The 26937-nt window shown below is 40.3% G+C and overlaps 1 protein-coding gene across 1 annotated transcript in view; it reads right to left on the reverse strand.

Annotated features, from left to right (window-relative positions):
* Nucleotides 1-25924, reverse strand: part of NEB (nebulin) — a 94348-nt gene extending 68424 nt beyond the window's left edge. Inside the window, exons 1-39 of the mRNA XM_033516201.1 lie at nucleotides 25790-25924; nucleotides 24977-25083; nucleotides 24414-24477; nucleotides 20447-20491; nucleotides 18942-19151; nucleotides 18471-18578; nucleotides 18230-18334; nucleotides 17822-17926; nucleotides 17615-17719; nucleotides 16881-16985; nucleotides 15718-15822; nucleotides 15454-15561; nucleotides 14890-15006; nucleotides 14161-14262; nucleotides 13971-14078; nucleotides 13772-13876; nucleotides 13285-13383; nucleotides 12960-13064; nucleotides 12303-12410; nucleotides 11478-11789; nucleotides 10787-10993; nucleotides 9999-10103; nucleotides 9736-9843; nucleotides 9270-9581; nucleotides 8670-8876; nucleotides 8273-8377; nucleotides 7568-7675; nucleotides 7049-7360; nucleotides 6649-6855; nucleotides 6091-6195; nucleotides 5204-5311; nucleotides 3968-4279; nucleotides 3570-3773; nucleotides 3007-3111; nucleotides 2566-2673; nucleotides 1908-2219; nucleotides 1379-1582; nucleotides 933-1037; nucleotides 733-840 (exon numbers count right to left, since the gene is read on the reverse strand). Coding sequence (XP_033372092.1) covers nucleotides 733-840; nucleotides 933-1037; nucleotides 1379-1582; nucleotides 1908-2219; nucleotides 2566-2673; nucleotides 3007-3111; nucleotides 3570-3773; nucleotides 3968-4279; nucleotides 5204-5311; nucleotides 6091-6195; nucleotides 6649-6855; nucleotides 7049-7360; nucleotides 7568-7675; nucleotides 8273-8377; nucleotides 8670-8876; nucleotides 9270-9581; nucleotides 9736-9843; nucleotides 9999-10103; nucleotides 10787-10993; nucleotides 11478-11789; nucleotides 12303-12410; nucleotides 12960-13064; nucleotides 13285-13383; nucleotides 13772-13876; nucleotides 13971-14078; nucleotides 14161-14262; nucleotides 14890-15006; nucleotides 15454-15561; nucleotides 15718-15822; nucleotides 16881-16985; nucleotides 17615-17719; nucleotides 17822-17926; nucleotides 18230-18334; nucleotides 18471-18578; nucleotides 18942-19151; nucleotides 20447-20491; nucleotides 24414-24446 — 5427 coding nt within the window. The 5' untranslated portion in view covers nucleotides 24447-24477; nucleotides 24977-25083; nucleotides 25790-25924. The remainder of the gene's footprint in view (nucleotides 1-732; nucleotides 841-932; nucleotides 1038-1378; nucleotides 1583-1907; nucleotides 2220-2565; nucleotides 2674-3006; nucleotides 3112-3569; nucleotides 3774-3967; nucleotides 4280-5203; nucleotides 5312-6090; nucleotides 6196-6648; nucleotides 6856-7048; nucleotides 7361-7567; nucleotides 7676-8272; nucleotides 8378-8669; nucleotides 8877-9269; nucleotides 9582-9735; nucleotides 9844-9998; nucleotides 10104-10786; nucleotides 10994-11477; nucleotides 11790-12302; nucleotides 12411-12959; nucleotides 13065-13284; nucleotides 13384-13771; nucleotides 13877-13970; nucleotides 14079-14160; nucleotides 14263-14889; nucleotides 15007-15453; nucleotides 15562-15717; nucleotides 15823-16880; nucleotides 16986-17614; nucleotides 17720-17821; nucleotides 17927-18229; nucleotides 18335-18470; nucleotides 18579-18941; nucleotides 19152-20446; nucleotides 20492-24413; nucleotides 24478-24976; nucleotides 25084-25789) is intronic.
* Nucleotides 25925-26937: the final 1013 nt, after the last annotated feature.

Here is a 26937-nt window from a genome sequence, read left to right on the forward strand (position 1 = left end):
GAAAAGAATCCACACATTATCCTTCTGATAAAACACATTTTCTAAGACTCTCCCTGGCCTATGTATTAAGAGCTGCTGGTCAGTAACTGAGAGGAAGAAAAGTCTCTGAATCATGAAAGCTATACCAAAAACCTTAAGTTCAATAAATGAACCTAAAGAATCATTTACTGATCTTCAAGCACAATGGTCAAATCAACACTTACTCAAACTACTGAGGCAATAAAATGTAACTACACAGAGAAGCAAGACAGCAAACACGTAAAGGAATGCAATTTTGTATTAATACCTAAGAGTAACAAACAATGGTGCTTTTCATACAACTTTAATTTTTATATGAAAAACTGGTTTAGGTTTTCTTTCCTCATGCACAGCTCAGCCATGTAGCTGCAGAGGCAGGGACACTAAGATGGGCAGTGTTGAGGGCAGCCCAACATCTCAGAACTCTAGGCTATTGCACAAGGAGATGCAGTCACAAATCCAGGAGGGACCAAGCTTTGGGCTGTGGCCATCATCCAGCTCCCATGGATACCCCTCCACTTCTCCTAGGCCTTCCCTTGCATCAGTGCACACCCAAAACTTGCAGGGACAGCTACAGGTGGACAGTGTAGAATAAAACCTTTGATGAGCAACTGAATGGCAGTGACATGTAATGGATTTGCAAATCCCAGGTTCAATTGCCAGCATGTGGCACTCATGTGACAGCATGTGCCACGAGGGCTCCTGTGCACTCACATCACTGGCGATGTCCCGGGAAGCTTTGGCAGACTTGATGGGAATGGCATCTGCCCGCATGTCGTAGCCCTTCTTCTTCTCCTCCTCCATCGCCTGCTTGTACAGTTTCTGAAACAGACACCACCATGCCCTCACACAACGCTGCTGCCCGGCACGTGCAGTGCCCAGGGATGGAGCCTGCACCCACAACAACCACCCACCTCACTGAAGTTCACTTTGTTCTGCTGGGCCAGCAGGATCCCAGGGGTGTCCGGCATGATGTGAATGCTGGTTTTGTCCTTCTCCCACGCTGAGATGTACGAGCGCTGAAAAACGAGGAGGACAGGAGGCAACATCACACAGGTTTGGGGAAACAACCTCAATGAGAAGATCACATCCATAAACCAAAGCAAGGTGGCCTGGACTTTGCACTAACCCAGAAACTCCTGCCCTTTCCCCAAAACTTTCCAATGCTTCACCCTTTTCCTCACTGCACCCCATTACTGCTCCAACCACACAAGAGTGTTCGACTTCAAATAAGGAACTCAAATCACTGAGGCAAGAGAAGCCAACATTGCCCTTGTACAATTCAGGCCATGGAAGAACCAACATCTTTACAAAGGAAGGTGTCTGTTTCCTTCAGGATGCAAACAGAAGGAAATCTCACTTGGTCCATGATTTTGGAGTTGTGCTTTGCCAGCACCATGGGCATCGAGTCAGGAAGGCTCGTGAATTTGATGGTGTCTGGGTGCTGACGATACTTCTTGTCACTCAGGATCTCGCTCGCCCTCTTGTTCTTTTCAGCTTCCAATGATCCAATTGGGGACCAGCCAATGCCCCTCAGCCACTGCAGGTCAGACTTGTACACGTTCTGGAAGGACACCGAAGGACACAAATCAACTCAGCAACCTCCTCACTCCAAGCAAATCCAATTCCTATGAATGGAAGTTCTCCTGAACCAAACATATTGCACTGGGTTAACCCACCAGCCACCCATTCAGTGGTTTATTCCATCCCCTAAGGCTCTTCATACCATTCTCCATTGCCCTCAGGGTTTGTCTTTCCCATCTGCTGATTCTCCATAAAAAAAACCAACTTGGCTCCATTGCCCTTTCCCAGCGACACAGATCCCTCCTTCAAAACTACAAGAGACCACAGGACAGACAACCCAAGGCTGTCAGTAAAGGACAACTCACATCACTCTGCAGGTCATACACTGTCTTGGCATGGACAACGTCGTTCTGGTCCGGCAGGCAGGTCCAGCGGTGCAGAGGGTGCCGGTAATCGGCATCACTGACCAGCTCCTGGCATTTCTTGGCCAACACCACTCCCAGCATGTCCACAGGGCTGCTGAACCTCGTCTTGGACTTCTCAAAGTCCTTCTTGTACTCCCTGTCACTCTGGATCTTGGCCACGTGCATTGACCACATCATCTTGGGGTCATCCTCGATGTTCCTGGCCCCAATGTGGTGGCCCAGCTGTTTTCTGTATGCAGTTTTGTATTTGTACTAATTGAATACAAAAGAAACAATTACTACTTCTCTCTGAGCTGCCATTTCAGTTTCTCTGTTGTTAATACAGTAGTTAACAATTTTGAATCTAACATATTTTAATTTGCTTGTGTTTTTTCCCAAAATTGTTAGCATTTGTTGTAATGTCCAGGAGATATGGGATTTCTCATACCTATAACCTATCATCTTTAAACTACTGTATTTAATTTAATTAACTTTATACTATTAAGAATTACACAACCTTTGAGGAGGGCAGCAATACAACAGTGTTAAAATTTTACATAAATTTTATGTATAAGCATAAAATTGGGTATAAGGATGATTTTCCCTCTGCAAGACCCACCTCACTGGCTATGTCTCGGGATGCCTTGGCTGCCTGCAGGGGGATGGCATCAGCAGGGAGGTCGTAGCCTTTCTTCCTCAGTTCTTCATATCCCACCTTGTAACGTTTCTGTTGGAGAAGGATTCAAAGGAATTAATGCAGATTAAACTCTCTTGGGAGTTTTTCACTTCTACAACTTTCCACCTGCGGTTATTGAAAAGAAAGCACGGGTTTCCAAACACAGTTTAATTAATTAAATTAAATTCCACACCCTGCTATCAAGGACATGTATTTTGTAAACTTGCATATAAAGTATTTTTAATTTACACTTCTAATATTTTCTGATTATTTCATTGAATATCAAAATTTTCTTTTAGCAAATATATTATTCCCAGATCTCTCTGCAGAATTGAGTAATACAACCCTGTGATTCTCTATTCCCAGTTTCAAATGCAGACTTACATCACTTGTGTTAATCAAGTTTGATTTAGCCAGCAAAATTTCAGGTGTATCAGGCATGATGTGAATCTTAGTCTTGTCCTTGTTCCAAGCTTCCCTGTAGAGTATCTGAAAGAGGCACAAACAAAAACCTGGTCTGATCCAAGATCCACCTGCACAGCAGTAATTTCCATTCATCTTTTCCCTGCATTAGCAAAGCAAAGATGAACTAAGCAAGAATTTGGGATGTAAACAAGACAAGGTAGGAAAATCAAATAATACAATGACTTCTGACTGAAACACAACCTTTTTTTTTTCTTCTTTACATCAATGTAATGCCAAGGAAAGAGCATTAAAACAATATATTTACATACTGCCTACTAAAGGTCTTATTTGCAGTAAGACTGAGTAAACTATCAGTGCTCAAGAACTTCATATTCTGAACAAGGCACAAAGAACAGTGAGTCCCTGACTGAAAACACCTCCTATCTCTATATTTTAAGTGCATGTTCTGAACCAGTGATCATTTTCAAAATGTACATTAATGTATTATTGAATCCCACGTTCTGTCTCTAGAAGCAACTTACATCACTCCTGTTTTTGGCATTAGATTTTGCCAAAACGACATCCATGGCATCTGGGATGCTTGTGAACTTAATAGTGTCTGGGTGCTGCCTGTACTTCTTCTCACTCAGTATTTCAGAAGCTTTCTTGTTCTTTTCAGCTTCCAGAGATCCCAAAGGACTCCATCCAATGCCTCTGAGCCACTGTAGATCTGACTTATACACGTTCTGTTCAGGATAAAAATCAAAACCATAGAAGATTATTTCACTGTTCATTGATTAAACCCTATCAAAAGTCTAACTGGCACTTTAGCTCCAATCTGATTTATACTGATATCAAAAGCGAGTCATCAAAGATACTTTCCAATAAGCAGTAATTCTTTTACATGGAAATAAGTGAATTAAACCCAGAGGGAGCTTACATCACTCTGCAGCTCGTTGACCCTCTTTGCCTCCGTGACATCGACCTGGTCTGGCAGACAAGTCCAGCGGTGCAGTATATGTTTGTAGTCCACATCACTGACCAGCTCCTGACACTTCTTAGCTAGAAGGAAGCCCAGCATATCCACGGGCATATTGAACTTGGTCTTCCACTTCTCAAAGTCTTTCTTGTACTCCCTCTCACTCTGCATTTTAGCTACTTGCATGGACCACAGCATCTTGGGGTCATCCTGCAAGCTGCGGAATCCGATGTGATGTCCCTGCTGCTTGCGGTATCCTTCTTTGTACTTGAACTGCAATGGCAAAGGTGGCACCACTCAAATCACAGGAACAAAATACCAATATATTCCCTCATTTTAACATTCCTCATGAAATTACTCCTGGCAGTGTCCAAGGCCAGGCTGGATGGGGTTTGGAGCAACCTGGGGTAGTGGGCACTCTGCCCACAGAAAGGCTGGAACTGAATAATCCTTAATGTCTCTTCCAACCCAAATCATTTCATGGTTCTATGATTCTATGAATGAACAACTTGTTATGGCATCTCATGTGAAGTTATAGCAGCCCCTTGACTAATGTGCATGACTTGGTGTCAGTGAATGTTCTCTGGAAAAGAAAGAGTCCCTGGGAAGGAAAAGAGCATGGAAACAGGAATGGTCTCCTGTGCCATCTGATTCACACACTCACTCTGTTCAGAACTCCCTAATAATGACACACTGAAATATTATAATGAATAACATCATCAACAATGAAAAACTGTGAAATACAAAGATACTTAAGCACAGGAAACATTCCCTAATGATTAATAAAATCTCTTCCACAAATGCAGAGTTGTATTTGTACCAAGTTATGGTAACAGCAGCCTGTGTGTCACCACATCTGTTCAGAGCTGTAATGAGGATTTCCCTGGATAGGCACTGGGCTCAGCTAATTGGACCAGATTTGCTGCTGCTCTGAAAGTGAAGCAGCCAAAGGAGCAGAAAACTCCTCCCTTTTATGACCAGCCATGTCATGAATGGACCAAACTTTGGGCTTGTTAAGATGCCAGAGAAACCCTTGTTAAATTGGACAAAAACAGCTCAGGAAGGAGTTTTGTCAGCAAAGTTGTTTTTTACTCCAAGCAGCACCTTAGCAGAAAGGTGTATTTCAATTTCCTGTGACTCTGTAGGTTATAACAACCAGATCAATGCATGTCACATCGAGTTAAAAATGCTGCTTACATCACTTGCAATGTCCCTTGAAGCTTTGGCAGCTTTCACTGACATGGCTTCAGGTGTGAGGTCATAGCCTTTCTTTATCATTTCCTCCCAGCCAAGCTTGTAGAGTTTCTGGAATTGAAAACAATATTAATTAAAACCAGTCATATGTATGTCACCTGCTATTTAGATACATTAATGATGCAAATTCTGGTCACCTCACAGGCTTCAGTTATGAGAGAAGGGCTGTTAGAATGGGAACTGAGAAATGGGAAACTGATAAACAAGGAATGCTGGTCTTCCAAGGCTTAGGAGAGGGACTAAATAGTTTTTCACTATTTAGCAGCTTCCTACTGTAGCTTATCTTGATTTGAAACATATCTGGAGAATTTGAAATACATACATCTGAGATAACTGAACACTTTTTGATTGGCTTAACAAAATTTTAATGAAGTTTTCCTGAAGCCATTTAACAGTCAAGTCAGTTTGTGCACAGTTGATTTTAAGCACAGGCATTCTTATGTCAAAGATTTGCCACTGAGCAATGATTCAAAGGTAAACCCAAGTATTTTCTACTAGCACAATTGTCACTTCCTCCTACCTGAAAGCTGAGAGAAAAGCTGGAATCACTGCATCTGCTTTTTCCCACAGTTTAGGTTAAAAATATACACAATTAACTTGTAATTTTATAGTGAGGAATTTTTAACATGGATTCTATACTAAGCATAGAGTACAGACTATGCACTTCAAAAGCAGGACTTACATTTTCCATACATTATAATACAGTTTAGTCTGTTAGTCTGCTAGCCTGTTACTCTGAAAGTATTATCCACATGAAATCCTTGCCTGTGTTCTAAATCTCCAGTAGAAATTAATTAAAAATGTTGATAGGATGTATCAAAATACTCTACCTGACTGTAGTTTGTCTTGTTCTGTTTGGCCTGTAGAATATCTGGTGTGTCTGGCATCACATGGACCTGAGTCTTGTCCTTCTCCCAGGCTTGGGTATAAGCATGCTATGGACAGAAAGTTACAGCAGATGTGTTAATATAAATGACAAAAGATGGTTCTTCCAGGGTTTTCACCTTTGCATTTGGATATGGATGAGTAAAAAGGAAAAGCTGCTGACTCAGATTTATTTTACTGTGAAATGATCTAATCCAGAATCAGCAGAATTGCTGTCTGGTCTTGCTTCTAATGATAACAGGATTTCCAGGACCAGTCATTTCTGTATAAGAATGGGATGAATAGAGTTTGGAGAAAAGTGAGAAAAGATTTCTTTACCCAATGCTGTTTATCAAGAACTGTTTCATTGAAGAAAAAAACAAAACAATGAAGAAAGAGGAGCATGTGGCAGTTGTTTTTCCCAGGGGAACATTGCCACATAAAGATGTGACAGAGATATGCAGAGTGATTTTTGGAATGGATGGTATGTGAATGCCTGCCTGGTTTTTTCCCTAAGTGCTCACTTTGTTCATGATGTTTGCATTCTGCTTTGCAAGGACCAGGTCCATGGCATCGTTCTGTTTGGTGAAGGGGAACATGCTGGGGTGCTGGCGGTACTTCCGATCGCTCGCAATCTCCGTGGCTTTCTTTGACTTCTCCACATCCAGAGAACCAATGGGACTCCAACCAATCCCCCTGAACCACTCCTTGTAATCCTGCTTGTACTCATTCTGCCAAACAGGACACAAAAGCAAAGTTTACAATGTACAAACAGCTCACACAGAATAATCCAGTTCTTTCCAAAACACAGCCATGATGGAAAAACAAAAGCCACAAGAAGAAGAGAGCTGATAAAAAATAATCCTGCTCTTTCCAAACCGCAGCCACGATGTAAAAACAGCAGCCACAAAAAAGAAAACTTACATCACTTTGTATCTGATTCATGTTTCTGTACAGCTCCAAACTCATTGCATCTGGCAGGAGCATGTACTGGTGGATCAGGCGTTTGTAGTTGGCGTTGGTGACACGGTCCTGGGCCTCCTTGGCTGCCACCACGCTGAGAGCATCGGAAGGTGTCTGGTAATGAGTCTTGCTCATCTCATAGGCCTTCTTGTACTCCCTGTCCGACTGCATCTTGGCCACTTGCATGCAATGGACAAGTTTGGGATCATCCTGGAGGCTGCGGAAGCCAACGAGTTTCCCCTTGTCTTGCTCATACCCCAGTTTGTATTTATACTGGAAGAGAACAGAAACAGAGACTTTAATTCATTTAGATTTGAAATTAAGGAAAAAATTCTTCCCTGAGAGGGTGCTGAGGTGCTGGCACGGGGTGCTCAGAGAAGCTGTGGCTGCCCCTGGATCCCTGGAAGTGCCCAGGGTCAGGTTGGAGCACCCTGGGATAGAGGATGCTCTCCCTGCCCATTTTTTCTCCCAAGAACTTACATCACTGGCAATATCCCTGGAAGCTTTGGCAGCTTTGACAGGAATAGCATCAGCCCTCAGATCATATCCTTTCTTCCTGGTTTCTTCAAATGAAGACCTGTACATTTTCTGCAAAAGGAAAAAGAAACATCTTTTAAAAAATAAAAATTTCACATGTTTTCCATGTGCACAAATATTGGTGGAAAGTTACATCTCTAAGGATGTCATCTTAAAAAACAAAATGAGATAAAAATGTCTATTTCTATTTCTGCCCACGTTGCAGATGTGCATAATTACAAGCAATACTTTATTTAGCATATGTGGATTTAACAATTGGCTACCAAAACCTCTCTATAATGCCATCTTTTACCAAAACACCAGGTGCTACCTACATTTTGAACCCTTGTGCATGGGGAAATAAAATAATCAAGAATAAAATAATAAATACAGTAATAAACACTAACAGCACTCAAAGTCTACTGTATTTTGATAGCAACTGTTATATTTTAATGGTCTGCATGAACACTTCACAACCTGACTATAAACATGGCTTTTTCTTGGCAATTCTAGGTATCTAATTTTGGGGAAGGAAGCAGGGAAAAGGAAAATGAATAGGTTTTGTGAAATTACTACAGGTTAGCAAGGTGGGACTTTGCCTGCTCTCATCTCACTTATTCCTAATCAAAAAAATAAGAGCAAGGTCACAGCCTTACAAACAATACTCACTTCACTTATATTGAATGCATTTGCTTTTGCTAAAGCAATCTGTGGAATATCGGGGGTGATGTGAATTTTCTTTTTGTCTTCTTCCCAGGCTTGTTTGTACTTGTGCTGGAAGGATTAAAAAAAAGAAAACATAGAGACCTCAACATCTGCTATTATTAAATAAAACTATTTAAAATACTATTTTCCACTTGAAATCCAAACTGCCTTGACAAGGATGTGTTAGTACCACGGGAGGGACATTTATCTTTTTATTTTAGCACTCAAAGCACATTCATTAGCTGCAAACTAAAATCATGTTTTCTAAAGCTCTGCATGCAATAGTGCTGACTATTAAATCAGGTGTAGATGGCTGCCCACTTCTGCAAGCTTAAACGAATTCTGATGAGCACTTTCTTACCTCATCCATGATTTTGGCATTATTTAAAGCCAAGACCATGTTCATGGAATCCATAGGAACAGAGTACTTCAACTTGTCTGGATGCTGGCGATATTTCTTCTCACTCACAATTTCCATGGCTTTTTTGTTCTTCTCAGCTTCCAGGGAGCCCAGTGGGATCCACCCAACACCCTTCATAGTTTCATCATACTCTGCTTTGTATTGATTCTGCAAGCAGGAAGTAAATAAAAAACAGTGTGAAGCATAAAAATAGTTTATAAATTTGGAAGTACAAGATAAAATGCGTTAAGGAAAAGTGAAACTTCTCCTGTCTTGGTCTGCACATAACTGTGGCTCCTGAAGAGCCTGATGGGACATGTAAGGAGTAAATATTCATAAAATTGCTTATTTCTAAACTCAAATTAATGAATTTAATATTTCAGAGTCTAGGAAAAATAAAAAGTAGTTGTAATTGTTGAAAAACTTGTAAAATTTACTACATTTTCATAGACACCCGACCTAATTTCACTAAGAAAATAACACTGTTTATCTTACAGTGTTTTTTCATAAACAAAGCAGCTTTGTATTCACAATGCAGAGGCTGAAGCACCTCTTACTTACATCACTTTGTAACTGCATCATGTTTTTGGCCAATTCAATGCTCATGGCATCGGGCAGGACGTTGTAGGTGTGGATTAAGTTCTTGTAGTTTGCATTTGTAGCCACTTCCTGAGCTTTCTTGGCTGCCACCACACTGACCATGTCAACTGGAGTGTGGAAATGAGTCTTGGCCTTCTCATAACCCTTTTTGTACTCCCTGTCAGATTGCATCTTGGCCACCTGCATGAAGTGCACCAGCTTGGGGTCGTCCTCCAGGCTGCGGAATCCGATGTGCTTCCCTTTGGCCTTCTCGTAGGCCAGTTTGTATTTATACTGAGAGCAGGAAAGAGAAAAAACAGCAAAAACCCCAGTCAAAAGATACAATATTAAGCTCTGTTTTATCACTGAAAAACCAGATCACAAGATCTCAGGTTTAGTCATTTAATTTAAATAAAGTCCTGGAATGGTATGGCACAACCAGACTTACGTCGCTCGCGATGTCCCTGGAGCTTTTGGCTGCTTTTATTGGAATTGCATCTGGCTGCAAGTCATAACCCTTCTTCTTGTCCTCCTCCCATCCAGATTTGTAAAGTTTCTAAGTTCAAATGTGAAAGAGAACAGATGTCATGAAGGCAAAACTCTGAATTTAAACATTTTCAAACAAGGCATTAATATGACAGCGAGGCACTGAACACCCAGCAAGTATTAAAATAATAATTTTTTAAAAATTCATTAATTAAAGCAACTCACATCACTCATTGTCATCTGGTTCACTTTGCACTGCAGAATTTCTGGGGTGTCTGGCATCACATGAATGCTGGTCTTCTCTTTGTTCCATTTATCTGTGTACAGCCTCTGCAATTACAAAGGAATTTTTAGCTTTGGAAAGGTACTCGTAAAATTAGAGTTTGCTATTGTTCTGCTCATTTAAAACAAATCATATTTCCTAGAAATATTATGAGCACCAGAAATAACCTTCACAGAGCTGCTGAAGAGCAACATTATCTTCCTCCTTTCTTTAGTACTGTGAGAAATTTGCAAAGTATGTTTTGACAATTAATCAATATTGAAGCTGGAAGTTTCCAATCTGTGGTCTTCCCTGCATTAATGGGAAGCAGAGTTTATTTTCACAGACATTTTTTCCATGGAAAACAAGGAATAAGGATCAGTGGTGTCCTGGATAACTAGAGGTAAGTGTAAAGAACTCCACTTTCCAGGAAACTTGTATAAAACTGGAAGAATTCCAGGTTTCTTGCAGTTCACTTTTGTGAATACAGAAAAGGGATTATCAAAGCACTATCATGCTATGATATATAGTATAGCACTATACTATGGAGAAGAAATCTTTAATCTTTAGAAACAGAAAATGAAACTCATAATGAGCAGTCAGAGGCTTACCATGATCCCTCAGTGTCCAGTCTTAACCAAGGAGCTACCACACCCATTGGAAATTTTAACAATTCCACTGGGAATGCACCTCGCCCCACAACTTTGCAAGACAAAGACCCAAACTTTGGGTCAATCCAACAACTTCCCACCTTGTTCATGGTCTTGGCATTTTGCTTTGCCAGCACTTGTTCCATGGCATCCATGGGGATGGAGAACTTGAGCTGGTCGGGATGCTGGCGGTATTTCTTCTCACTGAGAATCTCCGTGGCTTTCTTGGCCTTTTCTACATCCAGTGACTGAATTGGGACCCAGCCAACTCCTCTCAGCCAGTTGTTGAAGTCAGATTTGTACAGGTTCTTTTCAAAAATAAACAAGGAAAACACAGTGAGGCAAGAAAAATTAGTGTCTATATACATAAAACAGGTAAAGCCTTAAAACTTTCCCTGGTCGTTCATTTTTGAGGGGCAATTTAGATTTAATTAAAATTTAAGTATGATAGGTTAGTATTTAGGAGAAATAAAATCACAATAATTAAAATCTGACTACAAAAATACATCAATTAGTCAAACATGCTGATTTGCTGGGAATATGCCAAATATGGAGAGATATAAAATAAGTTGTTACTTGCTAGGTAAGTTTCTTAGAACTTAATAGCTACACATAATTCTGATAATGTTTGGAAAATAAATGGTTCCAAACCAACCACTTACATCCCAACCTACTGTTAATCCAATATAATATATATTGGATTATATAAATGAATTTTTTAGCCTTGGAAGATGAATAATGTCACACAGTCATGATGGCAATTAAAGATGGAGATGATTATTGATGACATACATCACTCTGAAGCTGCATCACGTTTCTGGACAGCTCCAGGTTCACAGAATCAGGCAGGAGGGTGTAATTGTGAATTGGCTGCTTATAGCCAGTGTTTGTCACCACTTCCTGGGCTTTCTTGGCAGCTGTCACACTGAACATATCCAGAGGAGTGTGGTATTTGGTCTTGGTGACTTCATAATCTTTCTTGTATTCCCGATCCGATTGGATTTTGGCCACGTTCATGTAGTGAACAAGTTTGGGATCATCCTGCAGGCTCCGGTACCCGACCTGTTTGCCTTTGTCCTTCTCGTAGGATTCCTTGTACTTGTACTAGAGACAAAGAAAAAGCAGCTTTATCCACTTGGGAAAGAGAAAACACACTTTGGATGGGTGTAAAACACTAAGTTTCAAAGTACTAATGCTGCAGTTCATTCTGTAACCTCATAAATGGTTTTTATGACAGCACAGGATTATTTGGGCCAACAAAAGAAGAGCATTTTTGGATTTTTGAGCTTGTCTTGACACCTGTTACATATCTCAACCCACACCTGAAGCTACAAACCCTCCCTCACTGTTGTCATTGATGCAGGCTTCCAACTCCCAGGGACATTCAGCTTTTAATTAAGACTATAATAATAATAATAAATTACTGAACAGCCTCACCAAACAATTCAATATCCCAATATTCAACTGGGGATGTTTAAGAGAGAAATGAAGAGTGACTTGTAATATTTTGCTAAAGCAGGATCACAGGGCTCCAGCACAGGTAAATAATAATAATAAATAAAGATGTTTTTTTCATCAGGAGGGGCACGTGTTCCACTGGATGTAATTCCTACTTACATCACTTGCAATATTCCGAGAAGCTTTAGCAGCAATAATTGGAATGGCATCTGGTTTCAGATCATAGCCTTTGGCAAGGGTTTTCTTCCAGTCTGCTTTGTAGTTAGCCTTGGAGGGAAAAAAGGGAAGAGTTTGCAGTGTCAGGAACAGCAATTCTAATAGAGAGTTTAAACCCATGTTTTTCTTGTAGGAGATTTTATTACAGGAATTAAAATATCCAGTTTAGTCCATGTAATCTCAAGGATAAAACGTTAACCTGCACACAAACTACAAATAAATAAATCTACTACAAAGATAAACACAAATTCCACCAGCATTTTTGCACTTTTTATTTAGAACAACTCTATCAGTGGCATTTTTGCCCTCTCTTATGCAAAACCCTATTTCATTTGACTGAACCTTCAGAATTTTTTTCCTGTTAGCTTCAAACTCAGGCTTTGTGCTCTAAAGGGACTGGACAAAGTAGCCTGGCTGATTTTTTTTTTTTTATCAATCTGGCCAGACTATTAAAATTCCAAGGTTATTAAGGGAGATGTCAGTTTTTATCTGATTCCTGGAATGCTGATAATGCCACCAAAAAATTTAACATCACAAAGGCAATAAAATTGATACCATCAGGGGAGACCTTCATGGTGTTGAAATTCAAAATATACTCACATCACTGATGTTGTAGGCATTAACTCTAGCCTGGATGAACTGGGGCACATCAGGAGGGAGGTGATACTTGTGAATAATTTCTTCCCCTTTGGATTTATACAATATCTGCAAAGAAAAATAAAGGAAGGTATTTAGCAGCCTAATATATAGACAGTGAATTGAAAAACTATTTTAGAAAATCTGATTTCCAGGTGTTCTGCTGGAATTAAATTGTGGATACACATTGTCACCTACACAATTATTTCAGGAGTGCTCTTAAAGCTGGAGGATGAAGTGAAGGTGGGCAGAAATTGGGAATGTCAGAGTGTTTCCAAAATTTACTTACATCACTCAGCTGTTTGCTGTTGATCTCTGCTTGCTTCTGTACTGGAGAGTCAGTCACTGAAGTGAATTTGGTTTGATCAGGATGCTTTTTGTAGGTGTACTGAAAGAAGATAAAAAATATTTGTAGAAAACACATATAAAGTATTTTCCAAGTGTGGATAAGATAAATAAAAGTATTAGTGAATGAACTTAAGTACTTTTAAAGTATTAGTTTTTTAAAATATTGGTTTAAGCAGGTGAATGTTTGAGGTTCATTCCTCATTTTGGTACTACTGCTCTCATTTTATGGGTTTATTGGTTATAAAAAGGATTGTGCTATATCTCTTTTGATCACTAGATGTCACAAACGGCTCTAAAATAAAGATGAAGGTTTTTTGGGTTTTTTTAAAAGTCAGGAATGGCAATGAGGCCAAACTCAGAATCGCTGATGTTACCAGGGATCACTCAGTTAACTTTTCTGTGGTGAACAACTGCTGTCCTGTACTCACATCTTTACATTGCTCCAACTTCTTGATTGCTTCATACTCTTGAGTTATGGTCTGAGGGAAGTAACACTTTGTCTTTTCCTCCTCATAATCTGCTTTGTAATTTTTCTAGGAACAAGAGCAACGTTCAGTAAAGAACCAGAACTGAGCTTTGTCAAAACTGCCAAAGTGATGGGGAAAACAGAACGATTGTCACACTTACATCACTTTTCATAGCTTCAACCTTCATGCAGTGGATTTGATGTGGATCCTCAAAGCTGCCCAAGTAGTGCCCCAAAATATTCTTCTGATATGCATCTTTATATTTTACCTGCCAAAATAACCACGAGTTGAGAAGCAAAAGTAATGGAGAGGGTCAGTACTGAAGGATAAACCCCAAGGGAAATACCTACATCACTAAAGTTCTTCAGAGCAGCATCAGTCTGGAACTTGGGTGTCTCACAGTAATTCATCCTGTTTCCTCTGGATTGTTCATAGGCTTCTTTGTACAATTTCTACAAATCAAATAATAGCAGATCATGCAGGACATTTCACTGCAAGTCACCCCCACAAGAGTAAAACAGAGAAACGGTTCCAAAGAAAATCTTTCCCACAGGATTGAGAAACAGATGGCACTGTTTTCCCAATGGTCTTTAAAAATAACTATTCTTTAGGTTTGTAAGGGAAGACAGAAAGGTCTGACTAATGATTTTTGAACTTCTAACACTGAGAAATATTCAATCTCTTTTCATACAAATAAAAGAGGAATTGAGAAGACCGTTACAGTGAATAACCATAATATAATAGAAAAATATGTAAAAGCACTACATATATTATCATTATTAGTTGAAGTTCCTTAAAACAGTAAAGGAAGAACTGTCCTCTTGTGATTCATTATCCACAAGGATCTAAATGAACTATCCACCAATTAGCCATCCACGTGGCACTGCTGTTGCCACCTTCATCTGTGGAGAATTCATTCTTTACCTGAATTGTTCTGGCTGGTGCTACCTCATAACAAATATGGGTCTACAAAACTAAAAACTCTGCAGGATCCAAAGGAGAAGCCTTGTGAAGAGATGGTGAGTGTGGTTTCTGATACATGACTGAAAAGGATGAAGCTGCACATTGATAATACTCACATCACTCAGAATATTTCCTGCAGTTTTTAATTGCTTCAGCAATGGGTTCTCTGTAGCAGGGAGCACATTATAATCTGCAACAGCTTTTTTCTTTTCATAGTCTGCTCTGTATTTGAACTTGAAAGAATAAAAAGAAAAAAAAAAAAAAAGAGGTTAAGAAATCAGTATTAAAAGACAAATGCTCACTAACCTGTGTGATTTCCCAGAGCAGCTGTGGCTGCCCTCTCCCTGGAAGTGTCCAAGGCCAGGCTGGATGGGACTTGGAGCAGTCTGGGATAATGGAAGGTGTCCCTGCCATGGCAGGGGTGCCACTGGGTGGTCTTTAAGGTCCCTTCCCACCCAAACCATTCTGTGATAGTGTGATGGTTTGGCATTTAAGAAAAGATATGAATAGATATGAATCTATTCTATGACATAATCTTCAACTTTCCAGGAAAAATGCCCCTGTTATTTAACTTATGGTGGCAAAGGACCACAAAAGATCTTGCCAAAACAATTTTGGCACAAACTTGTGTGAGCTCAGAATTGTTCCCAAGCTGAACAGGTGGCACACAGGTCCCTCACCTTGCTGACGTTATCTGAAGCTCGTTTGTTGGCCTCATATTCTGGAGTTTCAGTCTGCATGAAGTAAATTTGGTCTTTCATGTTTTCAAAGTCTTCCTGGTATTTCCTCTGTTAGGAACAAACAGAAAACAACACATCATCTAATTGCAAATTCAACATCTACAACAGGGATTATTTAGGAAATAATCAATGCCACAAATGGAGCCTCGGTATTTTCCAAATGAACATAAGCAGGGATAAAGATTTCCTGCAGGATTCACTCACCATACTTAGATTTTCTGCATTCATTTTTGCAATTGCCACGTCATAGCATGGAGTTTGACTCCACTTGCCTTTAATTTTGTTTTTATAGTCCTCATGGTAAATAACCTATAAGGAAACAGAACAATAAAATTTAATACCCAAGACACAGCTCCATTTTCACTTGACAGATTCATTTTTCAAAGCTGTCTTTTTAAAGCTGCTTCATATTTGACACCTGCCTTATAGTTATGGTCAAAAACACCATAAATACGATTTGGCCAAACCATTTCAGTGTTAAGTCCTTTCTCTTAGTACCTTCCCTGACCTAAAAAGGATAAATAAATCATCTCTAACATATTCCTTTAGTTCTGTTTTCTCCCTGGTCACATAATATTAGGATACTGCCCATTAAGTCAGAATTCACTGGTATTGCTGCTGCAACTGGCTATAAGCAACCCTTTTATTTTAAATAATTATTTTTTTTAAATTATGTGGTATTTGTGATTTCTATTGTTTATTCAAGCTCACAGAAATCAAGCATTAAAGGTTTAAAGAGTTTGTCTAACAACAAACTACCTGCCTGAGTTTTGACTCAGTGTTCCAGGTGCATTTTTAGCCACAGCTGCATGACATATCATAAAAAATAAATGTTTTTTGAACATTGCTAAAGAACATATATCCCAAAAATAATCTTTTAAAAAAATAAATCTATATTTTATAGTTTTGGAGATACCTACAAAGCTTATTATTTTATTAATTTCAAATAATTATGGTACTGATCCTTTTATTTACATGCTATAAAATTTTCTTGATGACAATTTAGCTTTTAAGCTATGGAAATGTAAGATTAAGGAAATTTTCTCCAAATTAATTCTTTTACCTTACAAACAGGTCAATGCAATTTTCTTAGTGGCTTCTCCACCATGAGTGAATACTGCAATTTTCTGATCTTAAAATGCAGATAATTTTCAATACACAATAAAATTAAAAAAAAAAAAAAAAAAAGTTCAATTCTGAATGGAGTTAAAACCCTACTTCCAAGATTATGCAACTTAGTCCCAGTTTCTCCAGCTAAAGTTGGTCTTCCTGTGTGTGTGTGTTTTTCCTTTTGCCTTCCCTTTCCTTAGGTCCCTTTTTGTCTCTCTACCTGCAGGAGTGGGGTTTGGCCACCGTGTTCTACTCACATCACTCAGCTGCCGTGTCACCTTCTTGGCTTGTTCCACCTCAGGGGGGTCTGGCAGAGAGGTGAATTTTGCTTTCCTTTCATCGTGTCCCTTTTTGTAGACAATCTGAAAGGATGGAAGAAATAAACGTTTATTTGAGCATCACAGCATTGAATTCTGCTACCACCCCATTAATAAAAGAAGTTTTGCCCAAAGACCCTGCAGCAGGGATTCTTTAATTTGTGTATTACCAGGGAACTTCTGAACATCTGCAAAATTCACTGAAATCTTCAAGTGAGAGCTGAAATCACCTGTTGAAGAGCATACACAGACCTCTGTGCATCTAAAGATCACCAAATCCCAGTCCCAGCAGTTCCTGACTTTTCCTAGCACTGTTTCAGAGGCACATTTGCACACCCACAAGAGTGAGCTGGACTTGGAGACAGCCCTGAGAGTTCCTGCATTTGGGGAGACACTCAAGGTCTTCTTACTCACTTAATAAATTAATGATTTCATTCATTCCTCATCCAGCATCAAACTGCCAACAGATTTATACTCTAATATGCTCTACTTTGTACTCTAACATCAAATAGGTATTTTTCTATGAAATGCCACTACTATCAGAGCTGTCAGTGCACATTTTTCTGTTCCATTTGAAGCTTTTATATCCAATGAAAGTCCATGGCACGTCCCAGGTTACACCAGAACCCAACAGCCCTTGGTACCTACATGCAAATCTCTGCTTTGATACTCACGTCACTCAGAGTCTTCTGAGCCTGTGCCACTCTTCTGAGCTCTGGGCTGTCATTGTAGGGATAAAACAATGTTTTGTCTGCATCCCAGTCTTCAGTATAGAGTTTCTAAAAACCAGAAAAATGCCAGAATGCTCATTATTAATTAATTTCTGGCTTTGAAAGCTTCTTTCACTTCAGCTGCTGAGACCTGTGATTATTTTTTCTTACCTTGCTGAACATTGCTGTGTTCTTTATTGCATTCACAAGCTCGGGAGCATCAGGGGGAAGCAGGTACTTGTCCTTATTCTCCTCCCAGTTCTGTTTATATAATACCTGAAAGGAAAGTTCAGCAAGTTGGTCACTCTACCATTAAAAAAAATATTTACTTTTGTGAATAAACTGCCTGCTTTTAAAGACTTTTTTATTGAAATCAAAGTCTCAGAGCAGTAACATCTGAAGAGAGCAGCTGGAAATATTTAAGATTATATTTCTATTTGCCTTACCAACTTCTCTGTTATCCCTCCCTGGGTTTCTAAACTGTTGCATAAAAGTTGCTTTAGCACCCTGAGCTCAAAACTTTGTTCTTACCAGTAACCTCAAGATCCACCAGTGCTGGGAAAGTCAGAAGTTGCTCACCTTGCTCACTTGCTGTGACACTTTCTTTGCATGTTCTATATCCTTGGCCTTTTCATCCACGTGGCAAATGGTTCTGGCAATTTCCCCAGCCATGCGGTATTTAACCTGGAGCACAACAAAGTTCATTGATTCTACAGCAAAACAGACTGATTTAAAATAAAAACCCCAGAATAATGACATTTTCACTCTTCATATAAACACCCAGAACCTGGATGAACCTAGAAATGCAGTTGTTACCCACCTCACTCAGCTGGTCCTGCACTTTCTTGATCCTCCGGATTTCTGGGGTATCAATTGTGGAAGCATATGGCTTTCCTTTTTCTTTTCTAAATTTTTCTTTGTACTTATTCTGGAAGAAAATAATGATAAAAATAATTAAGACATATCCCCAAGCTCTGGCAGAACTGTATTAGCATTATTGCCATATTTATCTGGTTAGGACAGGACTTTGGGGCAAATTATTCAATAATATAAACTAAAATTATTCAATTACATTTGCACTTACGCTTATTTTAGCCAACTAAGTTTTTCCATTTGAATAAACAGAATTATTTCCAACAGGAAATCTCTAACTTGGATCACCTCTAATTTATTATATTCTCCCCATGAGATTGATAAGTCCAGTTATTTGTGCTATAACTATCCAACAACCCCTACAAAACAGTTTTAAAGCTGGTGTTCCTCAAGAAATAAGAACCATGGGATAACCTACCTCACTGAATAGGTCCTTCATTTTATTGCTGTGTTCCAAGTAAGGTGTCAAAAACTTGGATGGGTCCACTTTTGTCCGGATTGTTTTCTTCCTGATGGGAGGGGCTGCATCCTCCCTGGAGGGCTGGGTGTGCTCAGCTGTGTAGGTGGTTGTGGTGGTCTCAGGCTCTGAGTATTCTGTGCTGATGGTCTCAGTGATCTCAGTGACCACCTGGAGATCAAAAAAATCCATTCACCACTTGTTTCATAGCTGTTGAAGTTCATTAGGATTAGGGTTTTCATTGCCCTGAGCTGGGTGTGCTCAGCTGTGTAGTTGGTTGAGAGGCCTGAGTAATCTGTGCTGATGGTCTCAGTGCTCTCAGTGACCACCTGGGCATTAAAGAATTTCAATAATCTCTTGTTTTATAGTTGTAAAAGTCCATTAGGGTAAGGGTTTTCACTGCCCTGAGCTGGGTGTGCTCAGCTGTGTAGGTGGTTGAGGTGGTCTCAGGCCTGAGTAATCTGTGCTGATGGTCTCAGTGACCACCTGGAGATCAAAGAAATCCAATAATCACTTCTTTTATAGCTGTAAAAGTTCATTAGGATAAGGGTTTTTCACCCCTCTGAGCTGGTGGAAGGATGCTCTGTTCTCATCCAGATCCAGATGGAGACAGAAAATCAGGGACACTTTTCCTACTGGGATTACCAATATCATCCACCCTAAAAAAACCCACAAGAAATGAACTCTCTGGCTGATTCCTGCATCAAACTCATGGAATTATTCTCCAGAGGGTCTGGGAGAGTGGGGCTCCAGCTGTCTCTGCTCTACATGCATTAATTTCCAATCTATTTAAATGCTTTATACACTTGTTTATCAACATAGTCATGCTGCAAGCAGTAATTTTAATGCTAAGATTCTAATGAGAAGCATCTAAAAATAATTCTCACAACTAAAAAAACATGCTCCAAAAACATCCAAATAAGTGTCAGGTTTTATTTCATATCAATTAGCTTTATAAAAAAATGCCTTTAAAAAGGAATTTGTGAAGGTCAGAGTTCTGAGAACTATTTGCATCAATGAGACTGAGCTGAAAATGCACCAAGAATTACACAATTAATAACTTCTTATTCTGCATAAGCCCGTGCCATAAAGAATATTTAATGATAACACAGCAGAGAGTTGGGTTATAGCTGTTTCAGAAGTAGAATTTCAAATTATAGCAGTCACTCCTTAGTGATCCAAATATTTTGTTATCAGTGACATGATGAAAGACCTGCAAAACTGTAATTTTTCAGTGAAATTACACAAGGTGAAGGGAACAGAACTGATACATGTAAACTGATCTTAAACCATCACACAGCAGGGACTTGAAGCAAAAATAAAGTATTAAGCAGCAATTTTTCACTGATATATTTGCGTGTTTAATGTGAAAAATTAAACCTCAGAATACAAAAGGCTGCTAATTAAGTGTTTCATGTTAATTACATGCATTTATGTGCTCCAAGCAGCATGACAGGGACCTTTACCTCGTGTGGCTCACCCTCCTCAATAACTGTCTCCTCAATGTAGTACTTTGAAAGAAAAGAGAAAAAACATCATTGTTAGGCCAGATCAGCAAATTGTAGCTTCTGTGAAGCTGTTTTAAAACATATTTCTGGAGAAACAGGATTTTAGTTCACAGGTGATAATGGAGTCATTTGGTAACTCTGAATATCTGCTCACGTTTTGCACTAAGGATTGGATTTTTATTCCATACATTCCCCATCTATTAATCATCCAAATAATCAATGAAAGATTGTTTCTAATTTTACCCACAAGTGGGAAGACACTGATGACCACACTAAAAGAATTAGCATTTAAACCCCAGGATTTTCCTGGTTTTTATTTGGTGACATTCATGACTGCTGTCCTCAGGGTTGCTCCTACAAGGACACCAATAATTTCCAGATGCAGTTAAACTTTTTTGCTGATCACAACTCTGAACCTGCTGATTTTTCACCCATTTCACTGCCAATTATCCAACCACATCTCAAAAATTTGGGGATAAAACCACAACGGGAGGTTTCCCTAAAGCAGACCAGGTACACAACCTTCACTGGTCACCCCTTGTCCACAACAGCTGTGAACTCATTATAAAAATTAATGAGGTTCATCAGCCAAAGACTGCTCTTGACAACTCAGTATTCACTTCTCCACACGACCTTCATGTCTTTCATGTGTTTAAAAATAGCTTCTCAAAGGATTTGTTCCACAGCCTTCCCAAAGACCAAAGTGAGGTTGACCAGCCTGTGGCTCCCTGGATCTTCCTTCTTGCCTTTCTTGAAGTCCAAATCCAGCTGAACATTGCCCATGGATGTAGGAACGGAGTTTGTAATGTTTTAAATCTTCAAGTTTCTCCCAAGTTCTCTGCTCCTGCTTCCACCTTCAGTATATTTCTTTTTTGTGTCATTTTCCTTAGTCAGGGTCTCTGTATTCCTCCACTCCATCCTCCTGCTGTTTGATTTCTGCACTTCGGGCTGAGCTGTGTGCTCAGGGAAATTCAAGCTGAAGGATCACCCAGCTAACCTGGGTTCCTTTGCTGTTTCCCACAGGATTTGCCCCAACCAGCCCCAGTTCTGCTCTTCCAAAGTCTCAGATAATTCAATTTATTTTGCTCACTGCTCCCTGTGTCTTCAGCTCCATTTCCCCATGGTCAGTGCAGCCCTGGATATTTGAATTTTCCATCAGTTCTGGCTTGTTTGTGAGCACGACGTCCAGCAAAGCATCTTTTCCAGAGTTGGGAAAGGATGTGGAGCCTCAGGAGCGGCTGAGGGAGCTGGGAAAGGCGCTCAGCCTGGAGAAAAGGAGGCTCAGGGGGAACCTTCTGGCTCTGCACAGACAGAAGGTGCAGCCAGATCGGCCTATTCTCCAAGGGAATAACCGACAGGATAAAGGGAAACAGAATCAGGTGGTGCCAGGGGAGGTTTTTGTGGGATTTCGGGGAAAATTTATTCCCCGTCCGCCATTTCCCGCCCGCGGCCGCGCGGTGGCGCCGCCCCGCGAAAATGGCGGCCGCGCTGAGGGGGCCGCCGGGGCCTCGGCCTCCCGCGCCTGCCCCGCTCAGAAATAACGATAAAAAACACTTTTAAAGACATTGCTGCAGGAACAGCACTTTCTGTCTGCGGGATGTGCTTCACCTGCACAAAAAAAAAAAATGGGAAAATGCGGGGTTTATGTTGGAAAATCTCCTCCGAGTTTGGGAATTGCTTGGGGTCACTACTGCGGGAATGGAAAACACTTTGAAACCTATAAAATTTCTCGTTGAAATTTAAGCCCCTTTCTGAGAGCTCTTCCTCAAAGTTAATTCAAGTGACCAAGCTGTTCTTCCCAAGCTGTGGCATATTGGGCTGCTGTGAGGTGATTTCCATGCTGGACCCACCTTCAACACCACCTTCCACAAAACCTTCCTCAAACTTTCTACAAAACGTTCCTTAAACTTTCTACATAACCTCCCTCAAACTTTCTACAAAACCTCCCTCAAACTTTCTACAAAATCGTCCTCAAACTTTCAACAAATCCTTCCTCAAACTTTCAACAAATCCTTCCTCAAACTTTCTACAGAATCTTCCACAAAACCCTCAGCAAAATCTTCCACAAAGTTTTCCACAGACTTTCTACAAAACCTTCCACAAAACCTTCCATAAACCCCCCTACAAAATCTTCCACAAACTTTATATAAAACCTTCCACAAAACCTCAAGTAACTTGGCAGCAAATGCTTGTATCAGTCACTGTGGATTTTTGCACATCCCAAGACAGCTACAACATCCAGTAATGGCTCATAATTCCAGAGAAAGATTAAAAAACATCATCTTAAAATCCTTTGCAATGCCTCAGCTGCTCAATATTCAATGATCTGTCCTCATTCAGAAGATGAATTTCTGATAGAACCTATAGGTTTAAAATTTTGGGTTGATACAGGGATTAAGAAAATTCTGGAAAGGCTTAAAATTCCTCTTTTATTTAGCATCTCACCACGAGTATCCCAAGGGAAGCTACTAAAGCAGTGTGTCTCAGCCCAAGGGATGTGGTTACAGTAAGGTGGTCATTGAAAATTAAAAACAAAGGATGAAATGGGGCTGTGTGAAAAGGAAGTCAAAAATACCATAACTCCTGCTGGAATAAGTAAACAATGAGAGCAAATAAATATCCATTACAGAGAACACACAATGCACAGGAAACATGAAGTCGATTACAAGTAACATGGGAATAAGAAATTTAATGAATGGTTGGTGTTGTGGTAGCTGGGTAGTAAAATGTCTTTAAAATCGACTTTATGAGTGCTGACACCTATTTTGCAAAATGCATTTAACTGCTCTGACTAGCAAATCATTTGGCTTTACTTCATTCATTATTTGAAGTACATAAAGCCGGCAGTGTCCTCACACCACCTGAAATCAACAGTTCACTGAACAAAGCATGGTGGCAATGGGTTGTTTGTAGGATGTTTACATTTATACTCTTGTTCTTTTCCTCAAACACTGAGTGACTTTTTACAAGACTTTGTGTATTTCATAACACAGAAGTTAATTTCAGAGTAGTGGCAATGCAACAAGTAATACCACGCTGTTAATTTTGTATACTTTCAGTAACAAAGTCCTTGTTCCGGTGGCTGCAGCTGTAGGTTGCCCAGCTCCTGGGGAATTTTTTTATTCAGTTTCCTGAGATTAAATAATTCAGCATCCACCTGTGAGTTTAAATACTGGCAAATTAATCCATGATGCACTTCCATGGACAAAGAATCATGGAATCACAGAATGCCCTGGGTTGGAAGGGACCTTAAAGATCCTCTATTCCACCCCCTGCCATGGCAGGGACACCTTCCACTATCCCAGGCTGTTCCAACCTGGCCTTGGACACTTCCAGGGATCCAGGGGCAGCCTTGTGACACGTCCTCCCCACCTTCACAGGGAAGGATTTCTTCCTGATACCAAATTTTAATCTCCCCTCTGTCAGTTTAAAGTCCTCCCCCTTGTGCTGTCACTTAAACCTGGCTCCATCTCTGTAACATCTCAGGCTAAATTGGTTTGTGGTCCCCTGGTGGCACAAAGCTGCTGCATTTCTGCAGAGGCAGGGCTAGAAAGGGGCTTCCAAAGTCATCTTCTCCAGCATGGATTGGGTGACAGAGGGCAAGCCAGGAGGGAAAAGAGCTGGCCCAGGGCATCTATAATTACACGGAGAGTAATCAGAAAACCTCGCACTGTGAGTGTGGGATGGTTCCAGTCCTTATTTAAACTGAGAAACTATGACAGGAACCAGGAGACTTTGCTCCACTGAGAGCAACTGTTGTTGTTGTTGTTTTACTGATGAAATCATTTAATAGATATCTAATCATCCCTAATCTTCAGAGACCAAACAGCAGCCTCTGCTCCTGAGCAGCATCTCAGTAAGGTGCTTAATGTATTCAGTCACAAGGCAGGAAACAAACATTTCCACACTCACATTTTCTTCTTACCTCCACAACTTCCTCATATTCTTCTTCCTCCATTCTGAGGGTTTGCTTCTGTCTTTCCTCAACTCTGGTCACGCAGCAGGTGAAAATGTGAATAAACAGTATTAGCCCATGACTGAAAGTACCATGAGAAGGTACAAGTCAAGCTCATAAAACACTTGGGGTCGTGGTTAGTAACTAGCCAGACCCTAAATAAAGCTGGGATTGGGCATTACTTGGACTGTTTTGGAAAACCATTGGATTAAGTTTCAAACATACTGATGTAAATGACAATTTTGGACAAATACCTCATTCCAGTTATAACACCAACACTGGAACCAATGAAAATAAAATAAAAGAGATAAATAAAATAAAAGAGAAAATAAAAAAGAGATCTCTTGAAACATGAGGTGATATTTTCATTACAATTGAATTATTTGAAGCATTTTTTTTCCTCTGTGACTATTCTATGCTATTCCATTATATCATTCAAGCTCACATTTGAATGGGAGATTTATATTCTACTATATTCATTCATAAATAAGAGCATAATGTAGAAAAATATTGTAAATATTTTTTTAAGTGACCTTAGGTTAATGAGGCAATTTCTGTCTTCCCAGCATCAGCCTACAGAGATGCTCTGGGGTTGTTTTTTTAATCTCTTGTGGGTTTTTTTCTCTCTCTTCCTTCAGACCTGGAAAAGATGAAAATCCATAGAGTTGGCTGAAGTACAAAGCACAGATTAGTGTCAGAACCTTTGAACGAATTAATTAACACACTGATTTTGCTGTGAGGCAAAGCTACAATTTTCCACCAGAGTCTGCAGCCCTGTTTCTAATGTTGGGAGGGGATGAGGCTTTGGAACAGCTGCTCCTGAGTCCAGGGATATTTGCCGTGTAAGCTAATCCTGCCAACTGATGGGGTGGTTGGGTTGAGCTGGCTAAACTGCAATTCCTTCTGAGGCAAGGGAAGTCAAGTCATGCAGGTTAAATATAGGAACACAGAATACTGGCCCTTTTTAGTCCCAGTGGGCTGAGAAAAATGGCCAAAAAATGAATTAGAATATGCGTGTTGTTAACTATTAAAAGAAATTAAGAATGACTCAAATAATGAGTAACGAGTCACATGGAACAGTAGGCCGAGGTGTATGAATAAACTCAAGAAGTGGGGTTTGCATATAAACATTGTCTCTTCAACCTGTCACTGTTACAACACTTCAGCCACACTTCCAAACCCCATTCCAGGTCTTTTCCTCCTCCTCCAATCCACAGCCAGTTATTCAGACAGAAAACCTCACTTCCATGGGCAAAGCACAACAAGTATTCCCAAAAAACTACAGAATGGGGAAACAGCTCAAGATCCTCTTCTAAGGAAAAGAAGTGCATTTAAAATGTTCTTACCAGTGACATCCAGTAAATATCCTTTGGAGCAAAGGCTCTCCAGTCTTCCCTCCTGAGCAGCACTGGGCGAGAGCGAAGGGTTCAGCGGCTCCCGGTGACGCCTGTGGCCCACACAGCCAATCTGCTTCCAGCCCGCTCGAGTTTCAGCCCTAAATATACTCGGTGACCCCGAGGGAGGCCACCTGTTCTCAGCAGCATCAGAAAGGGAGCTGGGCACCTCCGTGCTCCTCAGGAAACCCAAAACACAGCAGAGCTTGGCTGGAGCTCGCCAGGGCTCGGTGAGGTGGAGCCCCAGAAAAACCCAAGGCAGTGCTCCCATGGAAAAATGCAATTATCAGAGTGGATAATAACACTGAATTTCAATTGATGGAGGCAATTTCATTCCTATAATGTGCCTGAATAAACACCATCCAAATTAAAGAATCTCTGAACTTGAGGAGTCCACACTGCAAACTAAATTTTAGAATAAACATCTTTAATTTTAGCCCGTAAGTACACCTGAAGTGCTTTTCCACCTTGATGCAAATTGTGCGACAATATTTTTATCGCTTAAGACATGTTATCGCTTAAGGAACGTGTGAAAAGCGCCTGTTTGCAAGGAAGGGACCCAACAAAGAGCCAACATCCCTGGTGAAGGAAGTCCAAGCAGAGTTGATAAACAGATTAAGTGACAGGGGAGCAACCCTGGTATTTTGGAAGGTCAGGAACGCCGTGATGCATGGAGCAGAATCAGGGTGATGATAACAGACCTGACTTCTTAGGGGATCACTCAACCGACAAACAGAGTTGACTTTGGTTGTTCAAGGAGGTGCATTCAAAAGCCAATATCAACAATGGTCCCTTTCCATGTGCTAGATCACACAATTCAGTAAATGACTGTCAGGAGCCCTTGGGAGACATCTTTTTCCTTAACTCTTTCCACAAGTTCATATTTATATCCAGATGAAATATCATATCTCATTCACTTCTGCCAAGTATTTTAGACTCTGCCCAGAGCTGCAGACCCCTCCCTGTCTCCTCTGGCCACGCCATTTTCAATTACTCTGCATTTTGCTTCACTAGGCAATCCTTCCTTCCCCTTTTCATCTGATTTCTGTTCATTTAACTTTCTTAAGGTCTTTTGAAATTGTCCAGGAATCACCACAGCG

The sequence above is a fragment of the Parus major genome, chromosome 7, assembly GCF_001522545.3.
Source record: "Parus major isolate Abel chromosome 7, Parus_major1.1, whole genome shotgun sequence".
In the NCBI taxonomy this organism is placed as follows: Eukaryota; Metazoa; Chordata; class Aves; order Passeriformes; family Paridae; genus Parus; species Parus major.